Source organism: Ochlerotatus camptorhynchus, unplaced genomic scaffold (genome assembly GCF_037179485.1).
Source record: "Ochlerotatus camptorhynchus isolate MF236.1 unplaced genomic scaffold, CSIRO-AGI_Acam_v1.1 ptg000088l, whole genome shotgun sequence".
Classification (NCBI taxonomy): domain Eukaryota; kingdom Metazoa; phylum Arthropoda; class Insecta; order Diptera; family Culicidae; genus Ochlerotatus; species Ochlerotatus camptorhynchus.
In genome coordinates, this window is record NW_027040578.1 from 404,705 (window position 1) to 422,853 (window position 18,149).

At 38.2% G+C, this 18,149-nt stretch overlaps 1 protein-coding gene across 2 annotated transcripts in view; it reads left to right on the forward strand.

Annotated features, from left to right (window-relative positions):
- Ret (Ret oncogene) overlaps nt 1-18,149 on the forward strand; it is a 149,855-nt gene that overhangs the window by 22,763 nt on the left and 108,943 nt on the right. For both annotated transcript variants that reach the window (XM_065218515.1, XM_065218514.1), the window contains exon 2: nt 5,143-5,819. In XM_065218515.1, the coding sequence (XP_065074587.1) occupies nt 5,591-5,819 (229 nt within the window). In that variant the 5' untranslated portion in view covers nt 5,143-5,590. The remainder of the gene's footprint in view (nt 1-5,142; nt 5,820-18,149) is intronic.

Genomic DNA, 18,149 nt, shown 5'->3' on the forward strand with positions numbered 1-18,149 from the left:
GCGGCACTTACGAAGAGCACCGGACATGTTGACGAAAATTTCCATCAGTTCATCCGCTGAGAACAGATCGGGGTTGTTGTTTTCCGCTGTTGGTTGTCTCCAGAATCCAGGGGGGGATGGAGAGCTTTGGCCAGCAAAATCACCGGAAGCTTCTTGAGGGGGGGCGGGTTGCACCCGCGAATTCGCTTGCCTTTGCTGGGGAGCACGAAGAGGCGGAAAATCCTCCGTCCTGAATGATGGGGTTTTGTCCTTCTTGCGTCCTGGATGATTGTTGCTTGACGCCTGCTTTCGGATGCGTTTGAAGTCCTCGCGTTTGGAGCACTGTCTGTCGGAACCTTGATGTGCACCACCACAGTTAGCGCATTTTATCGCCACGGCTCCATCCGCAGGGCAGTTGGAAGTGGCGTGTTCTTGAGCGCAGTTGCTGCAGCGTGGCTTGATGTTGCAGTTGCGGGTACCGTGTCCAAAATTGAGGCACCTCATACACTGCGTTACGTCACGATGGCCGCCACGGTATGGCTCCCACCGTACGATGATGGAGCAGATTGATCGGATGGCTTGTAGCGCATTGAGCGTCACTGTCCCTTTCTGGAAGTGCACCAGGAAAAGACAATCCGAGTACGTCTTCACGTTTTCGTCTCTCCTTGTCATTCGGAAGACAGCGATTGGGGCAAGCTTGTACCGGTTGATTTCAGCTTCAACCATCTTGGGGTCGAAGTTTGGTAGACCCCTGATGACTACCTTGAAGGGCTTCTCACCGGGGATGTCATGCGTGAAGAATTCCGCCTTGGTATCCTTCAGATGTTTCACGGCCACTTCGTACTCCGCTTTTGTTCGGAGCATCACCTTGGTGCCGATCCTGCCGAGCTTAAACTCAGCTGCAACGCCCAGCGATGAAAGATCGCCAATCAGCGTGTTGAGTGGGACTTGCTTCACCACCAGTGGAGGAAGCTTCATTTTTGCTGCACTCGGGGTGGCAGCAGTTTCGTTGTCGACGGCGTCGGCAAAATCACCAATGACGCTGACGTTCGTCGCGGTGGCATCGTCCCGTCCACTCGCACCATCGGACTGGCCTTGATTTTTCTTCCTCTTCTTAGACCGCTTCACCGTGGCTGAGGTGGGATTCCCTACATCGGTGGGAAGAGTAGCGTACCTATTCGAAATAGGTACACTCAAGCTACCCTCACCGCTGTTTTTCTTCTCCGTTTTCTCTCGGAGCCTGCTCCGGGAGCGCTGTCTTCCCATCACACGAAGCGACCGACACTACTGACGACGCGATTAAACTGCGAATGTTTGGAACAAACTATAAACTTTAGAACAACTCGACAGAGCGAGCAAAGACCGAACTGTACTGCTTGACGTTCAAGCAGAGAATGACCCATGAGCAAAAGCACGACAACAGCACTGTTTTATATCTTTTCAGGTTCAAGCAGAATGATGTGCAACCTAACCTGATAGGATTTCCCGCCGTTTTTTATGAATGGGGCGGAGCAAAAAGTTTCTTTTGTGCAGAATATGTAAAAAAGGATGGACTTTGGATGTTCATATAATTGCATATATAGGGGTACCAGATATGTTTTACAGTCAGTTGTTGGTAATTCATCGAGTGCATGTCTCCTGTTAAGCAATTTTTTTGAAAATGTTGGCTCTGCATGTAAAAAATTAATTGTTTATACATAATTGTGGTTTGCACAAAATTTATTTCCCGGAAAAAAATGATCGTCAAAGTCCTTGTCTTGTTCGGGTTATGTTAAGGGGGGAGGGGGAGAGGTTGTTAAGGGGGAGGGGGTTTTACATGCACGTTTTTTCAAGTCTCATTACTCATTGTGGTGGACACGCCGTGATCCACCTTTGGCAGCTGACTTGGTCCTGCTTGCTACAGGATCCTAGTGCCACGCCGTCCGAAGCGGTAATGAGCAGAGGCAGGAGAGCAGCGCTGATTTATATCTTTTCAGGTTTAAGCAGAATGATATGCAACCAAGTGGTATTCGTTTATGATGACTGGGTTTGGGAAAAAGGGCTATTTCATGCAAACAGTGATAACATTATCATTTGTACATTTTCAAAAGTTTAATTACAGAAAAATGGAAAAAAATATATTTATTTCAGCAGGTTCGTAATGTAATATCCTATCGATTGGCGTATTTGGATTTAAATTTCATCTATAAATGACAAAGTTACAAGCGTTCAAAACCTAACACTCCTTCACCACACATATTTTTTGATTTGCACCCCAGTATAGTCGACAAAGACGTAGTTCTACGTCAAAAATGTACGATCTCAAACTCCTTGCATGCCCGATTATGCTTGGCATGCAAATGTTCGACACCGGACACAATCAACGAACTATAAAAAATCATGAGATGCTTGGTCCAGAGATAAATTAAAAATAAATTAATTAATTATGGCACACAAGATTATTCAAGTCATCGTAGAATACCTTGGTTAGTCTGTAAAACATAAAGATCGGAATTCATACCTCTCACGCCAAAATCATGAGCTCAAATCTAACCGGGATATGACACGAATGATCCAAAAGTGTTAAAGTGATTATACAACAAATGAAGATCTGATCTCCAGGTGTTTTGGAAAACCTAATAATCCAAACCAATGATATTATGGGGTTCACGAAGGTTTACCCATTCTATCATTAAGTCGAATACCTTGTTGAGTCTGCAGAACTTCAAGAACAGATATCCGGGATGATTTGGATAATCCAAAAATTATTTATAAACACAATTATTAATTTTAAATTATGTTATGAGTCCGTGAAGCACAAAATGCTCAAAATTTCCGAGTGGAAGTCTAATAATATTGCGATTAACATGTAAAGTATCTCCAGGACAATTTGGAAAATATGTGTGTGTCATCCTCTACCTTTCACCCAGCTGGGACCGTTGGACAAAAAGCACTGTGAATAATTTGATCAAACCTAATGCTCCGTAATGGTGCCCTTTATGTTGTGAAGATCAGGATAACTTTTGAGGCAAGGCAAGGATTCTTCAACACGTTTAAGAAAAAGGATGTATTAATGCCCACAACAGGTACAGCAAAACATAGACGCCCTTATTCGCACTATCTATTCAAGGGTAGAAGGAAAAGTAGAGCCATCTCAGCCAACTGAAGCTTGAACCAGTTACCTGAGAAACCCACAATACCCGCGGCACAGCCAGCATACAGTTTTTGAAAATTGTTGCATTTTTAAATGCAGTTTATGTTATATACGGGAATAAATTTAATTTTTACTAAATGGATGGATCTCACCAAATTTTGAGTCGGATCCTGTTCTTCTCTAAACATAATGTAATGTGATGCAGACCGCCCACTTTCACCATTCTTCTTTCTGAATCCTATACACTTCTCGATGAACATTTCAAATGGTCCTATCTGCTTTGATCGATTCTCTTCATCGACTTTCTCTTTTCATAACCACTGCTATGCAAACAGATTTCGCGCTAATTCTACCATCTAGTTTGATAAAGGAGGTTCTTTTCTAGCGTCCAAAACGTCAAATACAAGAGGGAAAGGTTTTGCAGCTGAGTTATTGACGAAAGAGAAAGTCGATGAAGAGAATCGATCAAAGCAGATAGGACCATTTGAAATGTTCATCGAGACTTCTTCCATTCACAATACCGATTCCATATACCAAACTTCCACTACTAATCCGCGAACATCTGCTTCCAATTCTTGTAAACTCGTTTCTCAATCTCCAGGAAAAGTTGCTGCTCTCGTTGAACGTGCTCCTTCGCTAGTCAACCCACAACATGTTGTTTGGCTTATAGAACTTCAAGATCTAAACTCTAGGATGATGTGAAGAACTTCAAATACTGCGATTCTCCTGCTCAGGTCCCTTGTATTGATATATTCTTTTTCCGACACATCACAATAACATTTAGTCTCACTTTTTGCAGGAGACTCTTTGATTTTATACGAATTCATGATTTTGGAGATCTAGATATGTTAATGTTATTCTCATGTCATATTTTGTCTACAAAGTAGACGTATTGTAAAGCAATTCTGCTGAAAAAATATGGGTTATTTTTGTTATTTTTTGAACCCCTTTTTTGTTTAAGGCAAGGATGTTTTTTTTTTTCGAATAACCGGGAAAAAACCGGGAATTGAAAAATTGGATTTGAATGGACACCCTGCGTCAGGGTGTTGAATGAAGTCTTAGAGTGTTCATTCTTTGCGAAACGATGCCTTGGATTTAATTTACCCTCTGACGATAGGTAAAGAAGTGCTGAACCCGTCATTTCCTCCAGATGGCTCATAAAGTAAACCCAAATTGCGTAATTTAATGCACGAAATCAACAGTTTGGTGTGACGTAGGTTGTGCGGATACATGACATCATATTTCACCGAAATCGGAAAAGGTACGTTTCGATAGCGGTTGGGGCAATTGATATTTACATTGAAGATCCTTTTGTTTATGTACTGAATTGCTTTCTGACATTTAATACCAAAATCGGCTGATGCACGATTTCCTAAAAGGATTCTGGATAAATTTCAGAAGGATTTTAAGACATTTTGGAAGCAATTCCGGTAAATTTTTAGCGTGCAACCAAATGACCTCAATTTATGCTATGAACTGAAAAATTTATATTTTGAGTTTGCTTAATATGTATGCCCCTATTGCTTCCTCATAGTTGCATGATTCACAGAAAAGCAACTCCTCCGTTGACAGCGCTAACCAGTTACCAAGAGATGAATAATATAATAAAGATAACCATAACCCATAACTAACCAGTAACCACCGAATTCGATTCCATCGAACCATACTATTATGATGTTCTGCGAAAACTACTTTACTCGCAGTCCACCTCACCCTGGGAATAGAATGTACGGAGAATGATAACTCAATTACCTGGAGGGACCTGTTGCTGCATCCAGCAGTGGTCAGCAGTCGGTCCCCCGACAACTAACACACTTCCTTGGCACTTAAAACTAATCCACCGAGTAAGCGACAGACAACGCAGCACAGCATCGATCAAGTGTTTTATTAGCTTCACAAATCACTGTTCAAATAATTCCATATCATTCTCACCCACTTCATCTCCCCATGAAGGGAGGGGAGAACCTACAATAGTCTGGCTGATGCGCTCTCGAGTAATGAGATTTCATCTTTCTTATCTCCATTTTCAGATGCCTTCAGTCATTAAACCCACAGGACGACGTCGTGCGGCATGGCAGTAGATTCTCTTGCCAGTTGTTAGCAGACCACGAGGAGTTCATCTTTCAATTTGACTGGTTTTTAAATTGAATAGAATTGGCCAAGTCTCTCTCGAGTGGCACCGTGTTTCAGTCTTTTGTGTGTCTGACGGCTTTCCCGACTACGTCGAGCGTAAATCCCATTTGTAATGTGACTAATTGTGCCTCCGTGTGTCCGCGTTTCCGTCCCGGTGGAAAATCATAAAAACGTTAGAAACGGAAGAAAATTATTCTGCCGACCGACGATTACGACGACGGCGGTGTGTAAGAGCGCGCGAGTTTGTGTGGTTAGTGTCGGAAAGTAATCAGTTATCTCTCGGTTGAAAAAGAGAAGTGCGAATAAAAACTCTGCTAGCAATCCTCGAAAAATAGCAAGCATCCCATGAATCCGGAGCTGCCATCACAGTCATCGCCGGAGGGGTCGGCCAGACAAAGGATACCGAACTGCAACAGCAACAGCAGCATCCCGGTGTCGTCATCGAGTTCATGGCGGGGCTGCAATGCTGTGTCATTCCCAGGACCCGCCAGGACGACGATGGGGAGATGCCTGTGGATGATGCTGATCCCAACTCTACTGCTGAGCACGTCGTTCGCCGTGACTCAGTGCAATGGTAAGTAATTTAAAGTTGGCATTTTATCGGTTTTTTTTTTTCGCAGTTTTATATGCGTTTTCATATCTGTATTTGCGTGCGGGATTATGTGTAGGTACTTCATGGTGGCTGTACAAAAGTGAGGCACTTTTCCCTCGTACCACATCGAGATTGAAAATCGATTATTACGGGTTTGTGGAGTGAAACATTGTTACGATCGATGCAAGAGATTACCATTGTTTCTAATTATATTTATAAATGTGAGCAGACGGAAAATCGGTTGAAACAAATGCTTGCAAGTTGTTTTCATGTTGAGAGTCGAACGGAGGCGCAGAGTTATTGAGTGGGTTTGTTACGTATAATTTTATGTCAATCAAATACTGGATACGTCTGTCGTAATTAAATGTCTTCTAGATGTTTTAAAATTCCCTGCTTTGCTTTGCTTTAGTTTGGTTACAATCCGTGGATTTTCGTCTGTATGAGTTATTATTATTATTTATCTTTATTAGGGAGGCTTTCAGCCTTGGGTTGGTTCGCCTCCATCTGTATGAGTTGTTGTTGTTTGGAAAATTCACGTATTTTAAGAACAAAGCCAGAAGGCACACACAGTAGCGAGAGGGTTAGTACCGCTGCAAAAACACTCAAACGATACTAAAGGGAGGAAAATCGTAGCCTTAAGTTAAAAATGGAGAATGATCGGCAAAAGGCATGCGAATGGCCATCTTCTAAAAAAAAACATGCTAATCGTTGTCAAATCATAAACGAATCGTATATAAGCGAGTAATTGCCATGTATACCTGATATTCTAGGTTCTCCAAATCGTCCTGGGGTTCAGTTGATTTGTTCTACTATATCAACCAAGACTGCAATAATGTCTGTAGTATCGAAATATGTCCAAACAGATTCAAAGTGTCTATGTGGATTGTACTCAAGCTATTCGATCTACGTATACAAGATGTTATAGGTTCTGAAATCATTCTGTAGATCAGGTTATTTTTCTACTAGATCACCCAAGACTAATTCAATATCTATAGTATCGAAATATGCCCAAACAAATTTGCAGTGTCTATGTGGATCATGCCGAATGTTTTAGGATTTCCTAATCGATATTCGATACTACAGATATTATCCTAGTCTTTGTTGATCTAGTAAAACAAATCATCTGAACTGCAGGACGATTTGGAGAACCTAGATATCTGGTATACGTGGAAATAATTAAACATTATCCATATAGACACTATGAATCTGTTTGGACACATTTTGATGCTACAGACTTCATCCCAGTCATGGTTGATCTAGTTGAATAAATCATCTGAACTCCAGAACGATTTCTTCTTCTTCTTATTCGCATTTCAAACTTATTGATTAGTGCATATAACTTAGTGTTCTAAATGCAATCTCAAAGTTATTAATTGAGAGCTTTTGATGCCAATACCAATGCATAAATTTGTATATTGTGTGGCAAACACAATTATACTCTATTACCAGGGAAGTTGAGAAAATTTCCAGCCCGAAAGTTTCCCTCGACCGGACCAGGAATCAAACCCGTCGGCTCCGGCTTAGTAATACCGTGCCTTTACTGACCAGACTATGAGGCCCAGAACGATTTGGAGTACTTAAAACATCTGGTATACATGACAATAGTTCATGCATGATCCACATAGACACTGTGCATCTGTCTGGAAATATTTCGATACTAAATACATTGTCCCAATCTCGGTTGATCTAGTAGATCAAATTATCTGAACTCCAGGACGATTTGAAGAACCTTGAACATCTGATTTACTCGGAAATAGATCATGCATGATCCACATACAGATCATGCATGATCCACATAGACATTTTGAATCTGATTGGACATATTTCGATACTACAGACATTATTGCAGTCTTGGTTGATCTAGTACAACAAATCAACTGATGTCCTGGACGATTTGGAAAACCTATAATTTCCTGTATACACAGTAATGAGTCGTGCATGATCCACAAAGTCACATTTATACAATTCGGTTATGATTTGACAACGAAAAGTGCTAGGTTCATATTAGAAATAAAAAATATCATGAAAATGTCTCACCATTGGGCAGAACCCAAGGAATATCCGTGTAGATACACAAGCGTGACTTATAAAACTTTGGTAATTTCTCGATTATGTGCAGGGTGTTTGGTTTGAATCGGTAAAAAATTGAGAAAACTAGAGCCAAATTAACTACAACATTTAGAATAACAAAATTCGTCTCTGGTTCATTTTCAAAAAAATTTGCATTTCAAATGTAAATGCATTAATTTGTTTTTAATAATGTTTCATCAAATCTAGGCCGGTATTATTAAATAGAATCTCATAATGTAAAGGTGTTTTATTATGTTCATTATTACTCAGAATTTATACTATACATAAATAACTAAAGATGATACAATGTTATTCTTTTTTTTTAAATTCGAGCGGTTCCATATCATTAAAGCAACGAGTAATTTTCATCTTTTTTGATTTGCATGAAACCTTGCATACAAGTTTTTGGGGAAGAAAAACGCCGTTTTGCATACTTGGTTCGCCATTTTGAATCTAGCCTTACTTATGAGAAGGGCCTATGAAAAATGCACATGATATCTTCAAAAAATTGTATCTCGGAAACGGTTTGTCCGATTGGTTTGGTGTCTTGGGCGAAGTTTTAGACAATTGTTGGTGTTATATGGAGAAAATATGCACGGTAAAAAAAAAGTTTGGTATTTGTGTTTTGAACTAAAATATAAATTTTCCCTTTAAAGTGACATGTCAATAATTTTTTTATTATCCTTACACAACTTTCTTAACAATATTGAATATTTTGGCATCATTGTCAGGACAGTTTGAATAAAGATTTGCCTTTATTGTATTTTCTGATAGAGGAAGAAATGAGTGGAATTTTAGAGTCCCTTGAATTGTTTTTGCATTATTATATTGATTATTTAGTTACAAAGACATATTTTCGTATTCTTCTGTAGTAGAATAACAAAATGACAACTTTGTAAGTTCTTCTTCTTTTCGTTTGTTTACCCAATTAAACAACTCTCTTGCAGTCTTTATCGGGTGTTCGCGTTCTTTGGCTAAACTTGCTCTGGTAGCCATGCGTTTTATCGTGGCATCGTGAAGTCTTCATTTGATTTAATTGTGCTTAGCGTTGACTCTGATGGTATCGTGACCAAACTTTCATAGCTTTGCGAATCAGGTAAATCAGGTATGGTCTGAACAGTTGGCATCCTTGAGCCGCCGGCTACGCTTTGTTCCTCGTTTTGGGTGAGGTGAGCTCTTGAATCAATATGTAGACGGCAAGACGAACAAACACGAAAATCCTTGGTGTTCAGTGTGGATACCTTGGAAAATCCAATTGATTTTAGTTTTTGGATGATACCATCCGTGAGATATCGCAGCTCTTTCGAACACTGAATGTCTTTGAATGGGCGAATACATCTTATTTTACTCATTTTGTAATCTGTAACATAGACAATATTTTCCAATTGTTAGTTTTGTACGAAAATATCACAAAACATATAATTAAAATGTTTACCTTTGTACCAAAACGTGTTACACTTTCCTTTACAATTATTATGTTATCAAACAACACTGGATCTCGTTCAAAAACACAGGATTATGAGCTGAAATTACTATAATCACTATGCTACTAGCAACCTTTCTGCATTTACTGTTTGGTTTTCCCTAGTAGATACTGGATGAATTCAGAACCGAGTCAGACATTATTATACAGCTCACGGGTAGAAATCATAGAATGCTGGGTAAAGACTGTTGGAAGATAGGTAGAGTTGAACGCTCAGGTATCGTCGAACCTTCAGGTACGAGTTTGGAGAGTTGGAGCGAGGTAGATATGCTGGCGTAGGTATATTGTTATTGAAGAAGATTGTAAATTGTATATACCTGGAATGAATAAAGAGTGCGGCGGTTGTTGATTGAGGTATCAGTCGGCAGCCCTCTAGTTTGATGGAAGGTGACTACTGCGTTCTTTTTATTTATTATTAAGGAACGGTCAACGACGGAGCTAGCCTCGTTATGGCCAGCGTTGCCATGGTGGACTAGTTCCAACAAAGACCATGTTTACAATCACCAACTGTACGTAGTACAGCTAACTGGTATCTGATTACCTGTATCTAATACTTGTTAGCACGTTTTCAGCACAACGCACCAAAAATCATTTGAAGAAATCATTGTTCCTGATAGTGGGATTTTGTAACTTGTTTTTCAAAATACTTTTAAGGCAGAGAATTTTACTCGAATCTTTAAGCTGTCAGTGTCATTTTAACTCAAAATTTTCCAATCTTTCCGAAAAAAATACTTTTGAAACTGGAAAAACACGGAGTACATCCAAAAAGAGCCAAAGTTATCAAAAAAAAAAACAATATTAAATCAGTAATATCTTCTAAACGGTGCATCTTAGAAAAATGTTACCGAAGTACTTTTTGTTTGCAAATTTGATTTACTTTCATAAAATTAGGGTGACAAATTTTTTTGACTTTTCTTAATAGCTTTTTTGAAAATTGTATTTTTTTAAAAAACAATTTTTTTCATTGTAACCTATTTTTCTCCAGAACAACCTACTGTGCACTAGATAGCATTTTCAGTCAGCTATAACATAAGGATAATAAAAAAATATTGACATGTCACTTTAAAGGGAAAATTTATATTTTAGTTCAAAACACAAATATCAAACTTTTTTTTACCGTGCATATTTTCTCCATATAACACCAACAATTGTCTAAAACTTCGCCCAAGACACCAAACCAATCGGACAAACCGTTTCCGAGATACAATTTTTTGAAGATATCATGTGCATTTTTCATAGGCCCTTCTCATAAGTAAGGCTAGATTCAAAATGGCGAACCAAGTATGCAAAACGGCGTTTTTCTTCCCCAAAAACTTGTATGCAAGGTTTCATGCAAATCAAAAAATACAAAAAATAAAAACTGGAAAAATTTCCCACTTGTTCGTGGAACCGCTCAATTCAAAGGTTACAAACGATACTCCTTTAGCTCAGTCGGTAAAGGTGCATGCCCGTCCGGTCTATTAATTTTTCGGGTTGGAAAATTTCTCTACTTCTTTGGGCATAGGATGGTACAGGCATAGAAAGCTCTCAATTAAAATGTGAAAGTACTTCAAAGAACACTAAGGCAAAAATCTAATATGCTATAAGCAATTAGCTTGAAATGCCATTTAGTAGTATACAAATGCTATTTTTAGGCAATGAAAACAGTTTTTTTTTTGTCGTGGATTCCTTTTGAGAAATCGCGGATTTCGCGGATTAAATTTATAAAATCTTGCAACAGCCCTGGATTTAGAGTGATGACGACTTGAGTAAATAGATAGAAATGATGTGCGTAATCTTCTGAAGTCATAAGTGTTTTGATTAATACTCCTAAAAAAGATATGCGAAATTCAATCTTTCACAATTTTGAGGTAGACTATTGAAATCTTGGGCAAAGTAGTAGAAAACAATATTTTAACAAGGTTGGTTTTTTGAGATAGTGATTTTTTTTTTTCAAAAATTTACCTCCAAAAAACAGTTTTTATAGCAAAATGTAATTATTTTTATCTTCTTGTAGCTAGTCGTTTTTTAATGGTTTTTGCATAGATTTACTTGAATGGATTTGGCATAGATTTACTAATTTATTTATTTTTTCATTTAGTGTATTTTTTTTTCACAAAAATCATTTAATTATCTACATCTATCTTCTCAGATGTCAATTTGATCAGATAAATAATTTTCAAGTTATGATTTTTTAATAAATTTAATCTATGTAAGATACGCCGTTGTAAAAGTAACTGTAGAGAAAAATAATCATATCTTGACGAAAAATGCAACGATGGGTTGTAACCAATATATAAGCGAAGTTTTATTCAAATCGGAGAGGTTCGAGACAAAATGGTCATTGTGCGTTTTAGGCCGGAAATGCTCCATTTTGAAACGAATTTTAGTTAGCAAAAATGTAATGGTTGCCCATAAAAAACAATCATGCAAAGTTTCCTGGGGATACTATATATCTAAAAACATGTTTCCACACCACTCAAATCTCAAACGATCTTCCTGGAGGCGAACCAGCCTCAGGCTGAAAGCCTCCCAAATAAAGATAAATCAATCAATCAAACGATCACGTTTTTGCGTGTTATGACCGTTGTGCAAACGTTAAGAAAAGACATGAGGTTTTTCGCCTGTTTGAGCAAAGTGATAAGTCAGATCAACTCAAATAGGCTTTTCCCCATCAGACTTCTTTGAGACTACAAAAGATGAAGATGAAGATAAATAAATAAACAAAAAACTCCAAACTTTTTATCCACTTTATATTTATATTTCGTCTTAAAATTCGAAAGATAAAAAAACTTTCTTATGCGTATACGCATTAAAGCTACCATGACCACACGTAACCAGTGATTTGAATGCTATTTTGGAATTCGTTATTTATCTCCCATTTAGTCGTGCATCCATAAATCGCCGAATGATTCATGATGCTGGCAGAGATCCCCATTAGAAATATTCACCACAAAAAAATGTAAAGAAGAATCCGTGTCGGTCGCTACCCTCTCTGATGTAGCTTTCGGATTTTCCCATACATATATTTGAATCAGATGTATGTTTTTATCATTTTCCGTTTCGACACTACCATTCGCAACCATGCGTCGAAGAGGAAAAAACCGGAAACAGCCTTGAAATCGTTGTTTGCCATCTCACAGACAAGGACTTTCACAACATTCGCAAGAGATTTTACCCCATTTCCATTTTTGGCACATTCATACTTTTATCCTACTTTACTGCTACTCTGCCCCTGCCGCCGTCGTCATGTCATGTTGCGTCTCACCGCATGCCTACCGTCTGTCTTGAGGCTGTCGGATCGGTTTCCGACGATGACGACAGAACGGGGGAAAACAAAGTTTACTCACAAATTTTCATTCACAGTTTTGTGTGCAATAAATGCGTGCGAATGCGAATGATGCTGATGCTGATGATGATGATAATATTCTCGGTGGCATGAATCACTTTAGAGCTCGGGTAGTAACATCTTAAGAGGGATGAAGAAGGCTATTTGCCTCATGGGATAAGTACACAAGAGGAAAATTGCTATTGCTGTCAGCAAGATTCAAGAGTGATTCATCTCAACCAAGGAAATTACGATATTTCAAAAGCAAACCGTAAGAAGCTGTGAATAAAAGACCAGAAGTAGCTACACTCCAGTTCGAACAGGTGGAACGAGAATTGCTTTGTTGTTCGTTGTAGAAAATTGGTAGAAAGCAAAGCAAGGTTATCTCAGTTAATGCGAATGGGTTGGAAGACATTTTAAGGTTCAGTTAAATTAATGTAGTCATTCCGCGAAAGCTTTTAGTGAGAAAGTTGATCCTAATGGGTTCAGATTCCAAGTACTGCGAATAATGCTTTGAAAATAGGGTGCAGTGAATACTTATGCCCTCAATTTAGTCGTTTTTGAGTTTTCAGTTGTTTATTGAAAGCGTAGGGTTAACTATGTTGTGTATCTTAGCTTGGTTTAGTTTAGACTGACTGCACATATCAATGGTTGCTACCCGAGCAAAGTTAGAGATCAAATTGAAATCAGAATTTGCTGTTATGATGTAACTTATTTTGAATACTCCATTTGATCTTATTTTGGTTGACTGAACGGTTAACACAGCAAAAATGAGATCAACATTTTATACTGTTGCATCAAACGGAAAACTAATTCTGCTTTCAATGATATCAATTTGATTACTGATTTTGCATTAATAATGTTTGACTGAATACGGGCCTTTCGTAAATGGTTAGCATCCATGCTTCTCACGCTGAAAGATTTGAGCTTAAATGTCACCTCGGGCTAGTCACGAATGACCTAAAATATGTTAAACAAAACAAATAAACAATAACCGTTAGTTTAACGACAGATGAACTTAAATCAAATTTTAAACAAGAAATTAAAAGCAGAACTTCAAGTTAAGGGGGTATTCCCGATCTTTTTTTTTCAAAAAATCAAATTTTTGTTTTTCACGTTTTTTTGTACTTTAGACTATATACTTTCATCCCCCCAAGCCGTTTTCCGATCAGCGAATTCGGTGTCCAGGCATAGCTGACTAATGGTAAGAACCCCCAAATGGTTTTAACTAAAGTCTAAACTTTAAACGCGTTTTTCTCGAAACCACATTTTTTTTATCGGGCGAAGATTTTTCTCAGAAACTATAAGAGATATTGACTTGAATCTTTGGGCATTTTGTTCCTTATTAAATTCTTTGGAGCTTCTCCCACTTTCAGCCAAAAATATTAACATTTAACATTGTTTGAAGCACCTTAAAGCTGCAAAAAAGCGGGCTAAAAATCGCCTGTTTTTCATATGGCCGCCATTTTGTTAATTTGCAAGATTTTTTGCTGCCAACGGGAGAAGCTCCAGAGAATCTTATCAGATTATTAATTTCATCACGAAATCTGTTTCAGATGAAGCCGTTCCAGAGAAAAGTCTTCGCCCGTCCAGGTGTTTGCGGCGAACAGGGGTCTGTTTGCCGCCATTTTGTGACGTCAATAATGTCTTTTTTTATGTCGAAAAAAAATTATTTGTAAACTTTAATGTTCAATAAACAAGAATCCCAAAGAGTTAGGCGCATTACTATTCATTTTCCTTGAAAAAAAAATAATTGAAAAACAGGCCGAAAAAAGGCAAAAGATTGGGAATACCCCCTTAAGTTGCATTAATTTTAAAAGTCTTGACTGCATAATGAAATCACAATATGATATCAGACTTCTGTCGCGACAATTGGAATCAAAATGAGTTTTCATTATGATAGGAACTGCAAACTTTAATATCGATTTGCTTTCATTTTGTTAACCGACTTTGCTCGGGTACTCCGTTTCAGTGAATCTATATTTCAAAGATCAATTACGGCGCTGGCCACGTCCTTTAATTCAAGTAATCAGGGATGGAACATTCAGTCCGCATCGTGCTCTCTTGCCGTGCGGATCTATTTGCTTTTTGCTGAAGGAAGTGTTACTACTACCTAAAGCTACAACAAATTTAAACAGCACTTTTCAGTGCTCAACCTGTAAAAAATTTCTACCTTGTTCAACTCTTATTCCTCTTCGATCCTTGTTTGGACCCTACCCGAGGTAATCCTTCTTGGATATCGATTTGGAAAATTCCTCTTCGATCCTTCAGATTCTTATAGTAATCTGCTTGGAAGTCGATCTGGATAAAAATTTACTGCCGCCATGGCGCCTAAACGCAAAAGAAAGGGGCAAACTCTTGACCCCCCTTCTGATGAAATTAATTTGAGTAATCAATTTGATTTGCTCACGGATGATGAGAATGATCCATCATCCAAGAAAAATTCTAGTAAACTTTCCCGGCTTAATGCCAAGAAGGAAAAGATTCCCCCTATTGTGATAACCACTACCGATTTCCATGCTCTTCGCATGGAACTTTTGAATTTCGTGAAAGTTAAGTTTTCACTACAAATTGGACGTCGGGGTGAATGCCGTGTATTGGCTGAAACCTTGGACGGATTTAAATGTCTTCTCAAGTATCTTACTGAGAAGAAGCACAAATTTTTTACTTACGACACCAAAACTGAACGTGTGTTCAAGGTTGTCATGAAAGGACTGCCCAGTGGTGAATCCCTGGATCAGATCAAAGATGAACTGGCAAAATTACTTGGAGTTGTGCCACTCCAAGTAATCAAAATGAAAATGAAATCCCGTCCTGGCGATTCGCGCAACGGGATTTGTAATGATTTTTATTTAGTTCACTTCAAGTCTAGTGAACTAAACAACCTTAAGGCCTTAGAAAAAGCTAGCCTTATGCTCCATGTCCGAGTGAAGTGGGAACACTTCAGGAAGACTGGAGGAAATTTCCAAAACCTCACCCAGTGCCGTAAGTGCCAGGGATGGGGTCACGGAACTAAAAATTGCTACATGCCAGCTAAATGCATGAATTGTGGTGATTCCTCTCACGCAAAGGACGACTGTCCTGTGAAGGAAGATCCTAAGAAATTTAAATGTTCAAATTGTGGTGAAAACCACAAATCCAATTTTTGGGAATGTAAGACTCGCAAAGCGATCCTACAATCTCGTTCTAACCGACAGGTAAGAAACGCTCCACGTTTCCGACCAGGTACAAATTCCTCTGCTGTTAACAACGGTCAGCGAGGAACAAATTCTACATTCGTACCCGTAGGTACAAATATCACCCCTGCTTCAAATGTTTCATCTGTACCTACTCCCCTCGCTGCTAACAATGTTCAGCGAGTTAATGGAGCTACCTATGCTGCTATTGCAGCGGGTAGAAATCAAAATACTAACCAACGTTCTAACGGAAATTTTGACAATTTTGACTTAGGAAGCATTACTGCCCCCAAAATGGAATTTTTACAGAATTCATTAATTGACATGATTTCTGATATGCTTAAATCTAACTCCATGTTTGATGCTATTCAAACTGGAGTAAAATTTGCAAATAATATTGTCATGACTTTAAAATTCAGTAATGGATTTTAAAGCATTAAATATTGTAAATTGGAATGCTCGATCTCTTAAAGATAATGAAGACGAGCTTTTTAATTTTTTGAGAGTTCATAACGTGCATATTGCCGTTATAACTGAAACGTTCCTTAAACCTCCCCATAAGGTTAAGAAGGACGCAAATTACTTGATTTATAGAAATGATCGTCTTGATGGACCCTGTGGTGGCGTTGCCATCATTATTCATAGACGAATCAAACATAAAATTCTTTCTTCATTTGAAACCAAAGTTTTTGAAACTTTGGGAGTTTCTGTTGAAACAAAATTTGGACAACTTACGTTTATAGCTGCCTATTTGCCATTCCAATGCGTAGGCCAGCAAAAGAATTTTCTCAAGGGTGACCTCCAGAAACTTACCCGTCATAGGTCTAAATTCTTCATTATTGGTGATTTTAATGCCAAACACCGCTCATGGAATAATGCTCAAAGCAATTCCAATGGTAATATTCTGTTTGATGATTGTTCTGCAGGTTATTACACTATTCAATATCCAAACAGCCCAACATGCTTTTCTTCTGCAAGAAATCCCTCAACTATTGATTTGGTCTTAACTGATTCATGTCATCTTTGTAGCCAATTGGTTACCCATGCTGACTTCGGTTCTGATCACCTTCCAGTAACTTTTGAAATATCCCAAGAAATAATTTGTAATCCCAACAGCTCTACTTTCAATTACCATAGAGCTGATTGGGAGCAGTATCGAACATTTATGGAATATAACTTCGATCCAAACATTCCTTTGCAAACCAAAGATGAAATTAATTATGCTCTTGAATCTCTGACTACTTCTATAGTTGAAGCAAGAGCTGCCTCAGTACCAAAATGCGAGGTTAAATTCGATTCAATTATAATAGACGATGATCTTCAGCTCTTGATCCGTCTTAAAAATGTCCGTAGGAGACAATATCAAAGAACACGCGATCCTGCCATGAAAGTTATCTGGCGGGATTTGCAAAAACAAATTAAAAAGCGATTCTCTGCCCTGAGGAACAAAACTTTTGAAAATAATATTTCTAAATTAGACCCGAGTTCCAAACCCTTTTGGAAACTCACAAAAATTTTGAAAAAACCTCAAAAGCCTATTCCAGCGCTTAAAGAAGGTGGTAAAATTTTGATCACAAATTTGGAAAAAGCTCAGAAACTTGCTAAGCAATTCGAGAGTTCCCATAATTTCAGTTTGGGTCTTACTAGTCCTATTGAGAATCAGGTTGCTCGGGATTTTCTGAATATTTTCTCTCGGGAAAATATTTTTGATGATACCTGGGGGACTGATTTGGACGAAGTAAGGTCTATAACTAAAAAGTTTCAAAATATGAAAGCTCCAGGTGATGATGGAATTTTCTATATCCTCATCAAAAAACTCCCAGAGAGTACCTTGTCTTTCTTGGTCAAATTATTTAACAGATGTTTCCATTTGGCATACTTTCCTGATAAATGGAAAAATGCAAAAGTTGTTCCAATTTTGAAGCCGGATAAAAATCCAGCTGAAGCTTCTAGCTACCGTCCAATAAGTTTGCTTTCTTCAATAAGTAAACTTTTTGAAAAGATAATTTTGAATAGAATGATGCTTCACATCAATACGAACTCAATTTTTGCAGATGAGCAGTTTGGATTTCGCCATGGGCATTCAACTACTCATCAACTCTTAAGAGTTAACAATTTAATTCGTTCAAACAAATCTGAAGGCCACTCAACTGGAGTTGCTCTTCTAGACATAGAAAAAGCATTCGACAGTGTTTGGCATGAAGGTTTGATTGCTAAATTGAAAAAGTTTAATTTTCCACTTTATATTATGAAATTAGTTCAAAATTATTTAACTG